This window comes from Helianthus annuus, chromosome 8 (assembly GCF_002127325.2).
Source record: "Helianthus annuus cultivar XRQ/B chromosome 8, HanXRQr2.0-SUNRISE, whole genome shotgun sequence".
Classification (NCBI taxonomy): Eukaryota; Viridiplantae; Streptophyta; class Magnoliopsida; order Asterales; family Asteraceae; genus Helianthus; species Helianthus annuus.
The window spans coordinates 85,816,847-85,830,212 of record NC_035440.2 but is presented as its reverse complement, the minus strand read 5'-3'; the positions used below and the strand labels follow the sequence as shown (position 1 = coordinate 85,830,212).

Here is a 13,366-nt window from a genome sequence, read left to right as displayed (position 1 = left end):
AGATACATCAACAACATTTATTAGATCATTATCAGTTTTAACCATATGTTGACTAGCTCCAGAGTCAACAATCCACCCATTCATAGTATAGCCTACTGAACCAGAACAACTAGCAAAAAAGGACACATTAAAACTCTCACCTCCTGCATTTTGACTTTGAGATTCAGATCCACTTTTTTCTCCAACTAGACTCAACAACTTAGCAATCTGTTCAGGTGTAAAAGGCAAACCAGAACTTCCAACAGATGAAGACATACCATTCACAGAATTAGTTTTATTACCATTAGCCATATTCACCTTATTAGTTTGGTTATTATTATTAGGCCTTCTTTTAAACCCAGGTGGATAACCAATGATCTCAAAACACCTATCCACAGTATGACCCAACATGTTGCAGTGTGTACATTTTAAAACAGTATTAGATCCTCTATTACATTTCTTTCTTGGATCAAAAGATTGATTAGGTTTTGACACAAAAGACACATTCTGACCTTTTGACCCAGTACTAGACATTCTATGTGACTCTTCTCTGGAAATTACAGAGAAAGCCACTTTCACTGAGGGTAATGGTTCTCTTGTTAAAAGATTTGTTCTTACAGACTGATACACATCATCAAGTCCCATAAGAAACTGCATTAACTTTATTAATGTGGAAAAATCATTGAAATCTTTTGTAGCTTGACAAGAACATGTAGGTAAATGTAACATGGCATCAAACTGTTTCCACATAGTTGTAAGTTTGTTATAATATTCTGCAACTGTTGTTCCATTTTGAGACACATTATTAATTTTCTTATACAAATCATAAACAACAGAACCATCGACCCTATAAAAAGACTCTTTAAGGTCTGTCCAAACCTCTGAAGCTAACTTAGAAAACACTTGTCCTAAGAAAAGTTCTTCAGATATAGAGTTTAATAACCAAGTAAGAACCACAGAGTTGCACCTATCCCACTGACTAGCTAATACAGAATCATTTTCAGGTTTAACACACTTTCCATCTATAAATCCATATTTATTTTTAGCTTCTAAAGCTAATTTCATAGCACTAGACCATACTGAATAATTTTCTGTACCTTTCAGTTTTATGTTTACAATAGTCAAAGCACTAGAATCACTTGGGTGCAAATATAATGGATCCCCAATATCTAGCTTACCAATTAAGGTCTGAGAAGTACTAGCATTAGTATCACCAGGCATTTTCAAACAAGAACCACACAATCAATTATCCAAATCAAGAATATCACAGACAACAACCAACAAGAGACAATCAAGCAATCACAAGAAAACTAACAGACTCACACACAGGCGAAACTGAGTCAGTGTCAAGATTCCAGGTTCATCACTCACAGGTGCCTGGACATGTCTTAACTCAGGAGCCTTTGACCTAATATACAATCCAACGAAAAGCAAAGCAAACCAACAAGATATGCAACAAACACCAACAAACAGAAGATATCACACACAATAACAACAAGTAATGGTGCCGGTCCTCACTACCCCGACTTCAACTAGTCAACAAAGTAAAGAACAGAGAACAAACAAGAACGATCTTACAGAGGGTGCGATTTTCAAAGAGGATCAGAACTATAGCCTTCACTTAGGGCTACAGTTGCAGATCAGAAGACAAGAAGATACAACAACCGGTCAGTTTGCTCTGTAGCCTTCTTGGGTTACAGAGACCAACACGGGTCTTCAACAGCACTAATATCTTTGACTTTTTCACCAAACCCTAGATTAGGGTTTCAACCTTCACCAAGAACCTCCGATTCACACCAAATGTTCCTGAGAATAAAACCTTCAAAAAATCCCAGAATCAAACAACAATCAGTGAAACAATCAACAACAAACAGCGGAAGACTAAGAACCAAAAACAACAGCAAAACAAGAGCCAAGATAGCTCTGATACCATGTAAAAATGGTATGTGAATCGAACACAATACAAACAACACAAAGATAAGCGACAAAACGATGACAAAATTTTATTATTTAACCAAACCAAAAAACCCCCAGAAACCCTAGATCTCACCAATAGTGAGATCTTACAAAATACAGAAAAAGAAAACACAGAGATTAACTGATACAATCAGTTAATCTTTATAAACCAGTACAAACAGATCTCACACGAGATCAGATCTCACAAGAGATCAAACTATACAACAAACCCTAATCGCCTTGAAGAGAGAGAGAACAGATGTTTCGAGAAAATGAATCAATAATGCACTGAACACTGTTGAACTCTTGTTATATACTTGTAACAACTGAATTTCCAAGTAGCCCCTTAACGTTTCCAACCTTCACACTATCAGTCCTTAAATGTTTCATAATAAACCCTGAAGATTGTTACCTGTACATTACTCATGGGAAAACTTGTTACAACAAATATAACAACTTATTTATCAAATGTTGCAACATGAATTAATTCACATTGCTATAATTTAATTTAACAAACTAAATAGACCACCTTCCTTTATAATTAACCAACACCTATTTGTTATGTAAACATGAAACAGAAAGATTTTTAAACCATCGATTTGTTATGTAAATACAAAAGACTTGAATAGACCGGCGTGTGGCTTTTGATGGAACAGAGTTGTTTTACCAAGGGTTAGTATGTTTGTATGGCGTGCGTATAAAGGAAGAATTCCAACTGCCTCAGAATTAATAAAACGAGGAGTAAATCCACAATCAAACAAATGTAATGTGCGACGGCCGACGGTCCGGAAGAAACAACAGACCATGTACTTGTCCGGTGTCAAAGAGCTAAAGAAATATGGAGACAAGTTTTCTGGTGGATCGGGGTATCGACGAATTATGAGCTAGAATCGGTACAAGACATATAATGCGAAGCGTAAGTAAAATGGGTTTATCAAATAAGCGAAGTAGAATAATGCATGCAATTTTCTCAGTGACTTTGTGGTATATTTGGAACATAAGGAACAAAAGACTTTTTGAAGGAAAAGACATGAGCACATACAGATTAGTAGAGGAGATAAATGAACAAGTTTTCGAATGGATGAAAAATCGAACCCAAGGCTTTAATACAATGTGGGAGAAGTGGAGAAAATTTGATGGAATTGATTGAGGACTTGGTTTATCGTTGGGTGTATATAGTTTTATTATTTTTATTTACCTTTCATCTTTTTATGTTTCTGTTCTTCGTAGCTTCTTGCTGTGTTTTGGTTTATTAATAAAGTGTTCCGTTGTCATCCAAAAAAAAAAAAAAGATTTTTAAACCATAATGGACCCCATGTACACGGTACACCCATATATTTTGATCCGTAAGAGTTTAATTAAAAACAATTATTTGGGTTTCATGGAGATTCCTCACATTATCACTTTTATCATATTGTTTCCTAAAATAGTAATTTTAGGTGGATCGATCTTCACATGGTATACAGAAGAGTACATGTTGATATTATTAGTTGTTTAGTTGATACGTAAATCTTGAAATTGTGAGCTATATTCAGAAACTTTTATTTGAATGCTTGTTATGGCAAATTTCAATATAGTTTCGGTACCTATAATACGAAATTGTACCTTTAAACGCAAACTTGTGGAGAAAGTCGAAGGCGAAGAGGACAAAAGTCTCTAGAGGTGGAGAGATTTCATTACATGCGCGATTGAGCAACAACAATTTTATTACTGATGGCGATTTACAACAAATGGAGGATTAGAAGACGATTTCACTACAATGAAAGTTAGAAGCCATTGGTATATTTAGGAATTACGAGGGATGAGTCATGTCGAAGAAAATCTCAAACTCTAATAGATATATAATTACATAGATTATTGAATCATCTTAAATTTAAACAAAATTAAAAATAAGCACTTATATAACGATAACAAATAAATTTAAACATTAATATTTTAAAGTATATCATATATATATAAATAGAAGTTTTAAATAATTTACATTTTTTAATAAATTAGAAAGATTTGGGTGTTAATTCGTTGTTGGGACAAAAGAGTTAGGGATAGAGAAAGCATTCTTCCTACTCCATATTGGACTAAAGAAAACATAAAGAAGAGTCCTTATTAACAATCATTTATAAGGAAACCCAATTCTTATTTTTTTTTTCATTTTCGAATATCAATGTGATTTCTTCAAGGTTGCAAACACTGGCGGATTCAGGGATTTTTTCCACCAGGTTCCTTTTGGTAGATTTTCACTAATGCTCACTATTTTTTCCAAATCATACAAAGTTTTCCACTAATTTTTTCTAAACCGAGGGGGTTCTTGGGAACCTCTAAAACCCCCTAAATCCGCCCCTGGTTGCAAACGAACCAAACGTTAACTGAACATTCTTGAACCGTTCGACGGAAAGTTCGTTGTGTTCGTTCGTTTATTAAACAAACGAACACGAACCATATATAGAATCCCCCGGACATGTGGGCTTCATTTCCTATATAGGATCTCCATAGCCCTGACATGTGGGCTTCATCCGACCAAACCTTAGGCCACCATGACCCTGACATGTGGGCTTCATTTCCAATTGGTCTGCTAAGAAACTAAATGAGGGTTTGGCCTAGATGTGATTGTAAACCGGACCTTTTATTTATATACGTTTACGTTAGATATTTAGACCTGATTCTGAGTGGGTGACTAGGGTCCTCCGAATTGGCAACATATAGATCCGTCCCTACATAATAATTAGGGATGTCAAAGGAAGCCGAACTCGATGGGTCAATCTAAAGCCAAAAGATTCCGAATGCCGAATGGGTATTCTTTTTAAAAAATTGTGACAGATGCTCAACACTATTGGGCGGGCATGGGGATACGGCTTTACAGCCGGATATGAGACAGAGACATGGTTGTAAAAATCCTGACTAGGTGCCGATTAATCACGATTAGCCAATTGTGGTGTTTGGGTTGCAAGTAATGGAATACTGAAAATTTAATATTCATTTGAAGGCAATAGAGGGCTTAATCCTCACATATTGAATTTGAGACTTGTGATTTTCAAATTGTTGATGACTTGTTTGTCATGTGGTATTGAATTTGAAACTTATGGTTTTCAAGTCATCAATGACTTGTTTCTCATGAAACTGAAATTTGAAGGTCAATTAACCTAACGTATATTATTATCATAGCCGGTTTTGGGGTTAGGCGGGCTGGGGGACCACCTGATGCCCAAAGCTCCGGAGAGCTCGAAAATTAAAAAAAAAAAAGATTTTTTATATATTTTTTAAAAATTTTATTATATATTTTAAGATTTTTATATATATATATTTTTAAAAAATATATATTCTAGGGCTCGAAATATATACTTTAAGGTCCGATTTTCGCTACTTGCCCGTGACCAAAGATTTTTTTTAGAATTCTCGGGGACGGCCTTGCTTATTATTAATCACGATGATATTCGCAAGCTATGTTTGAAAACAGCCACGTTTAGAACAATTGAAACACTCACTATAGAGGGAAGGAGGAGTAAAGGCAGGCCGAAAAATGGCTTGGGATGAGCGGATTAGACAAGATCTGCACCTCTATGAGAACATGGGTCAAGGATAGAACTTTGTGGAGACGTATGATTAGAATTAAGGACCTTTAGGAGGTTGACCTGATTTTGTTTTAGATTCTTGTCTTAGAAGCTTAATTTTCAGTTTCTATGAGGTGTTATATAGCATTTTATAGGTTTTCACCTATCCCTAGTGTTGTAATTTTACTAAGAAATACTTATTTAAGAAATACTTATTTGTTTATGTGTTTGTTTTTATGTGAGATTATACTCGGTAAGGATGTTGTTGAATGGATTCACCACAGAGGACCCATTTTGCACTAAATAGACATTAAGAACAACAATTATCACAATACAGTGGAATTAGTTAGAATGCATGTGCACTGGACTTGGGAATAAGAGTTCAACTAATTATCCCATATAATTTTTTTTTTCATAAAACTAGGATTTTCCAAATCCCATATACATTTTTCTTTTTGCATAAAACTTGAATTTTCCAAGTTATGGATGAGGTTTAAAATTGAGTTTGGGGGTGTGGGTTTAAAATTGGATACTACCGTAAAGGTAAGTGTTTCTTCACATATCAAATATATCACTCACTAGACCATACGTTATCGTTTCACGCTCCCATGCCACATTGGATTTTAACCCTCTTTCACGCCTCTATACACCGTCCCAAAGGTTGTAAAAAAGTGACGTGAAGATAAATGCGTGACTGCTCCCACACCCTCAATGTCTTCAACCTTCACTTTGGGCTTGAGAATTATTTGTTTGAACCAATAAAAAAATTCCACCTAACTCCACTTTTCACTTTTTTTTTAACTTTACTTTTTATATAGTTTAGTTATTATTTTAATGGATATTGGGTAGTGAAAACTTGTGAAACGATTACACGCCAAATGTGAAAAAAGTGAATGAGAGCTCGTGCTTATGTGACGATGACGGGAAATAAAATAAAATGAAACCATAGCAGATAGCCGCTTTAAACAAAACATGTACATTGCGTTCCCGAGTTAAGTTAAAGAGAGAAAAGAAATGATTCTCTCATTTTCTTTTCTCTTCTCTCTGCTTCTTTCCAAATTGGAAAGATTAATTTTAGGAGAAAAAACTCTAATTTTCTCTCCGTTAATGAAACTCTGAAACATAACTAAAAGTTATTTTCTTTTAAATCTTTTATTTTCTCTCATTTAATGAAACTCAGAAACTAAGCGGTAGTGAAATTGGTGAATTGGAAACAAAACACGGAGCTTTATAACTACTATGTACGGGTTATCAGAAAATGTAGTAGACTCATCACAATATACTGTAGATTTTGGGTGAATACTCACTTTAGAGCCACAAAAATTTTAGAAGTCGTTGTAAAACATGTTAAATAAATAAAATATTCTTTTAGAAGGAGTTACAAAAAGGAAAATAAAATAAAATAACACAAGTGTTTCACATAAATAAGTTAGAAAAAAATTATAAAGATAACTTTTACAACTCATAGGTTAACAAATATGCAAGTGAACTATTTTCTAAATCATCAAATGATCGAGCGATCAAATCATTGGCTTTATGTATGTTATATAGCTTAAGCTTCGTAGATGAGGTCGGATTATTAAACAAAAAAGAGTGGAGCTTATGCATGATTACTTTGAACATTAAGATAATTGTATAAGGTGTCTTTGGGGCCATTGGTCACACATTACGGGGGACACAAGGATTAGGCTTGGCTCAAAGTATATTATCAACTTTGACCCATGATTACCATGAGTCACAATCCTACTCCATTCTCATTTTATTTTTAATTATTTGTGATGTTAGACGTGTTATCCTTTTATTAATAATGTACCAATTAAATCTGTACTTACTATGAAACGGATAAAGTGATTTATTAATTATATGTTTTTTACTATATAATGGTAATAATATTATTACAATTAACCTATATAAAATGAGAATTAGTCCATTTAACCTAGTTTTTTTTTTTTTTCACTATTTGTTTTGTAGATAGCGTGTAATTTGACCCGACTTATCTTAAAGTTTCAATAAAAATACCTTGATTCAAACCTTTATACGTTTAATAAAAACCGAATCAAAATCTAAGTTCATTTTGTTGATTTGTGAAGTTTTGTGATTTTGAGAATAATTTGGTTGTAGTTTCTAAGTTTATTTTGTTGATTTGTGAAGTTTTGTGATTTTGAGAATAATTTGGTTGTAGTTATGATAGAAGGCCGTGATCGCCAAAATGCCTTGGCCGGGGGCTTGGCGACTTGAACTATGGAACTTAACCTTGGATTGCAATTCGGTTGAAGGTTGCATTGAAAAGTAAATAAAAATTCAAATCCAACGATTATCGTTAAATATTATTTTTCATCTTATAACTAGTAAATGTGTTAATTTGTAGCTAAATATATATTTTTAAACGGTAAAAGACATTCATTAAAGAAAAAAGATAACTACAACGAAAAGCTGTAACAGAAAATACAAATTTTTTTTTACCCAAAGTAATAAGGGGGAGCGGGGCACCCTCGGTGACCCCGTGCGGGGACCAACTTTGCCGAGCGGGGCGGTGCCGCCATCCAGGCAGGGAGCCAAATCGGGGAGGGGGCACCGAAGAAGGAAGGAGAGAGAAGGTGGGCCACCCTTTTTTTCAACAAATGAAAACTTTTTTTTTTGAATAAAAAAACAATTCCCCTAAGAGGGGAGTGCCGCCATCAAATTGGGGTGCGAGGTGAATTTAAGAGGGGAGTTGACGTGACATAACTTGATTGGGTGTGCGTAAGAGAGGGGACTCCCCTAAGAGGGGAGTGCCCCTCTCACCCTAAGTTCATATCGAACATCTGACAAGCTACAAAAGGGATCAAACAAAACCTTCCACAACACACAATACGGTGTTGAAATCGGTACCCACTTGCCACCAAAGATCTTTTCTAGGTCTTGCCACCAAAGATTTCTTCTCGATACTGCAAGTAAAAAACTCTTGATACCGTATGACCTAACAGAAACTAGACACCCTATACTACTATCCCCTGATCAATTTGCCACACGACAAAGGAAAATCCAAATATTGCATGACCTATTTTTCACCCCATGAGTTAAATCTCTTTCATAAAATCGTTAATTATCCAACCATGTGTTCAAAAGTGGACCAGAATCGTATGTCTAGCTATATAATATATATAACACATGGTCTTTTATTTAATTATTTTATATTATTAAATTGGATAAATAGGCAATTGTTTTATATTATTAAATTGGATAAATAGACAAGACTTTGAGTCATCTATAACTCCAAGATGTGCACCTTTATGGAATTGAAAAAAGAAAACAACAAGAAAGTAGATCAGTACTATCTTAATTTGATTGAACTTAGTCTTTAAAGTTATGATAGTACTCCGAGAGTCCGAGAAAAAATGAGCAATCAATTTGACCGTTTTAGACATGTAATTAAAGCTCTTAGGGAGGACGGGGCACTCCCCGTGTAGTCCTTTTCGGGTTTGAACCCGAGTCAGCACACTATTGCTATCCCCACGGGTAGTCCTTTGGTACCCGCCCGCAAGCTATTGTTTTCGATGGTTGTTGTTGACCATCAACAGTCATATGACCGTTTGAAATTAAAAAAAAAAATATGTTTTGTTTACTTTTTAAATTTTATAACTACCAACTCTTTCTCAACCCATTTTCATCTCTAACCATATCATTTTACTTTAAACTCTTTACTGATTATTTTCATTCTCAATGGCTAATCATTCATACGAAGATGTGTATGATTATTTTTATTAATTTTATTTTTATTCGTTTGTGTTGAATTGTGTAATTTTATTTTTATTTAATGAAGTTTATTTTCTGTAAAACATTTCACTTTATTTACATAAAAATAATAAAAGAAGAGTTTGCGGTATGGGTAGACGACACCGTCACTTACTAGTTAATGGGTACTTTGAGCAATATTTGATGTGGCGAATACTGATTGATAGGCCTAGAATACTTAATACTTACCATTGACTCATTGAGTACCCCTTCCTCCCATGTATTTCAGTTTTATTATTATGAAAAAAGCTAAATAGTTTAGCTATAACCCACTTGCAGAATATTACTTTCTTGCAGAATATTACTAAAAGTAATATTCTTCATGTTCTTCAGTAAAATGTTTTATTCTATAACAGTTTCTAGTTTTCCACACGTCACGTACAGATTGTAAGCTTTTTTATGTGTGTTCAAAATATGTAATACCTTTAGATTTTTCTAAATATGCAATACCTTTAGATTTTTCTCAAAAAATGATGCAATGTTTCAAAATCATCGTATCTGAAATTTATACACAAACAATCATATTATCGACTAGAATATAAAATGTTAGGAAAAATTAAAAAAAAGAAAATTAAAAATTCACTATTACGTTATATAAAATGTCCATTTATACAAAGGTGTTAAGACTCTTGGCTAAATATGTAACCCCTTGAATTTTCAATATTGTGTCCTTTCTGAAAATATTAAATCATTAATGCGTTTAATGTGAAAAGACCATGGTTTTTCCTGATATAAACATAACTTGTTATAGATGTTTAACTTAAGATTAAAACAATGTGAATTGATAATACATATTATAATAAATGGGCAAGAACTTGTTCAAAAAATAACCTTATAACACGTATCATATTTACTTTTAACATCAAAAAGTATGTTTTACACGAATACTTTCATTATCTCAACAACAATAAAACTTTCATTTTGGCAAAAATATAATGTACTAAAAATTTTCATTTTGACAACAATAAAAATCTACTTTTTTTAACACTCAATGTTTGGTATTAGGTAATAGAACAAGATAATGGAATGAACAAAGTAATGGAATGTACAACGAAATGAAATGGATCATTCCATTCCATTGGATGTTAAGTTACTCATATGTAAATAGAATGAATTACAATTTATTAAAAACGACAAGAATACAACTGTCTCAATAACGACGACGACGACAACAACAACAACGACAATAACATACTAATGGTAAAAATAATAATAATAAAAATATTGATATTATTATTAATTAATTAATTAATAATATATTTATTAACATTCCTTGAAGGAATGACAAAAAACACCATTTTAGCAAAGAATGAAAATTGTTATATTTAAAAGGAGCTACATTTCTTGTGCAATGCTTCATTCCATTATAACATGATAACCAAACGTATTTCCTTTTATTACACGAGAGTAATCAATTTCATTCAGCTATCTGTACCAAATGTACCAAACGCTACCTCAAATGTCAAATTTCACGTTTATAAAGTTTATAAAATAATTTTAGACCTAGTTGATTCATGTAGTTTGAACAAACAACATAACTAAACACAATTAAAAAAGACCTTAATTCTAATAAACATTTGATAATAATAGACATTCTTAATATCTTTTTAAAATAAACAATTTTAATAATAAAAATAATAATAAAAAGTAAATTATGCAAAAGAAAGTTGATACTTCATGGTAGGGTTAAAGAAAGATATCATGAAGTTGCATTCCACCTAATCTCCCTCACCTTTATTCTTCTTCTATTTCCTCTTCACGTATACTCTCTCTCTACTCTCTCTCTCTAAACTCCACAAACTCCGATCACCAAAATGGTCACTTTCCGACCCGTTTTCACCAAACTCATCTCCATCCTCTTCCTCCTCCTCCACCTCGGCTGCTTTACCATCATCACCACCGATCACCACCACCGTCGCCGCCGTAAAAAACCATCCTCACCCCTCCCTCTCCTCCGCCCCACCACCACCAAAATCCTCAAACCCAATAAAACATGGTACTCCTTCATCAAACGGATCTTCTCATTCAAACCCACTTCCCAACCCGACCCGAACTCCATCATCCACTACGTACCCGCTTCTCCAGCCTCCTCAACCCGCTCATTACGCAACACCAACCCGACCCGACCCGGATCCTTAACCGACTCCGACTTCTTCCCACTTCGAAACGACATTTACCCGTGCACCAATTGTGGAGAAGTGTTCCAAAAACCGGGTTCTCTTGAGCAGCATTTGGCCTTTAAACACGCCGTTTCCGAGTTATCCGATGATGATCCCGGGAAGAACATTGTTCGGATCATTTTTGAAACGGGTTGGCCCGGACCCGGATCCGGGAAAAACCCGATAGTTTATCGGGTCATGAAGATTCATAACTGTCCTAAGATACTAACCCGGTTCGAAGAGTATCGTGAGGTTGTTAAGTCCAAGGCGGCAAGGTATGGTGGCGTAAGGCGGAGGGATGAGCGGTGTATCGCCGATGGTAACGAGCTACTTCGGTTTTACTGCACCACGTTTTTATGTGACCTCGGCCAAAACGGTAATATTAGGGTTCTCGTATTGGTTAGATATATATAATATAATATAATATAACATAACGTGTATAGTGTAAAAGTAAATATTTACTTTTTACCGTAAACTTTATACTATACAAAATGCTATAAAATCGCATATAATACAATATAATTCAATACGTATATTATAAAAGTGAATATTTACTTATAAAAGTGAATATCTACTTTTTACACCGTAAACTTTATGCTACGCAAAATGCTACGTATAAAATAACCATAGGTTTATTTATAATTGTTATTGTTGTGTAACAGGTAATTCCAGCATTTGTAGCCACCAGTATTGTAGTGTGTGTGGGATAATCCGGGTCGGGTTTTCGTCGAAAATGGACGGGATATCCACTTATTCAACAAGTTGGAAAGGACACGTGGCACTTCCTGAAGACATCGAGGAGGAGTTCCGGTTCATGCACGTGAAACGGGCGATGCTAGTGTGCCGGGTGATAGCGGGTCGGGTCGGGTGTGATCCGGAAATGGGGGACAAGGATGACCCGGGATATGATTCATTGGTCGGGAGGGGACCCGGTGTGGGAGAGACCAGGTTGGAAGAAGAGGATGAAATAATTGTATTTAATCCAAGGGCTGTGCTTCCTTGTTTTGTGATCGCGTATACCGTTTGATTGTGATCGTGTGGCTGTGAGGTTTTGGTAGGAGTAGGAAGTATAAGGGGTGGAATGTATTTTATAAAAGCTTTTGTTGCAACAAGATCCTAAGAACTTAGTTGCTTTTTGGGAGCACGATCGAGAAGATGATTGCACCCACTTTGTTGTGTTTCATGTAACTTATGACTTGTACTTTAATCTTTAAAAGGTTGTTTATTGTTTCTTTAACTCGGGTGTTACAAAAAGTTACTACTTTAAAATTGTTGTGATTATTATTTTCGAGCCGAAGGTCTCATTGGAAACAGTCTCTTTGTTCCTACAGGGTAGATGGAAGGCTGTCTACATCTTACCCTCCTTAGACCCTACTTTAGATGTGCTATTGATGTGATTTTCTGAGTATAATGATGATGATGATGATTTCTTTACGGAGAGAAATTTATTTCAGAACCAAATTACATATGATACAAAAGTGTGTATCACACGTAATGTAATGTAGTTCTGTATTTTGTGTAAAAGTGTGATACAAAATACAGTTACGTAATCTTTTACCCAATTATCTCATAAACTCTTCAATGTATCAAATACATGTGTTTTATGTTGTTCTGGTAGTGTTTAATATATGATATTTATTTTGAAAATAACGTGTCTGTATATATGTGTATAAAACGTTGAGAACTATCGTTAAAAAGAAAGGTTAATGGTGACATCTAGGTTAAATTTTGGCCTTTTGGGTAACAATAAGTCTCCAAAATTTAATGGTTATGAACAATCATTTAAATTTGTAAAACCAAAAATTCAAAGGCTGTAATCTTAGTGCCAAGTGATTTAGACTAATGGTATTATTATGCAACTTATGTGCTTTTGAAGTTTCATGTAGGATAAAAATAATTAGGTAGGATGTGTTTGTTTGTAGTTGATGATAGATGTGATTTTAAATGATTTGG

At 34.3% G+C, this 13,366-nt stretch overlaps 1 protein-coding gene across 1 annotated transcript; it reads left to right on the top strand.

Moving 5' to 3' along the window:
- The first annotated feature begins 10,966 nt into the window (after positions 1-10,966).
- Positions 10,967-12,650, top strand: LOC110873309. Its single transcript, XM_022122239.2, has 2 exons — positions 10,967-11,789; positions 12,076-12,650. The coding sequence occupies exons 1-2, from the start codon at positions 11,069-11,071 to the stop codon at positions 12,438-12,440; spliced, it is 1,086 nt and encodes a 361-aa protein (XP_021977931.1). The 5' UTR covers positions 10,967-11,068; the 3' UTR covers positions 12,441-12,650.
- The last annotated feature ends 716 nt before the right edge of the window (positions 12,651-13,366 follow it).

Bases quoted from the DNA above. Each gene is read 5' to 3' on its own strand.
- LOC110873309 (XM_022122239.2), top strand. From the start codon at position 11,069: ATGGTCACTTTCCGACCCGTTTTCACCAAACTCATCTCCATCCTCTTC. The intron at 11,790-12,075 runs GTAATATTAGGG...GTTGTGTAACAG, and splicing joins ATGTGACCTCGGCCAAAACG to GTAATTCCAGCATTTGTAGC.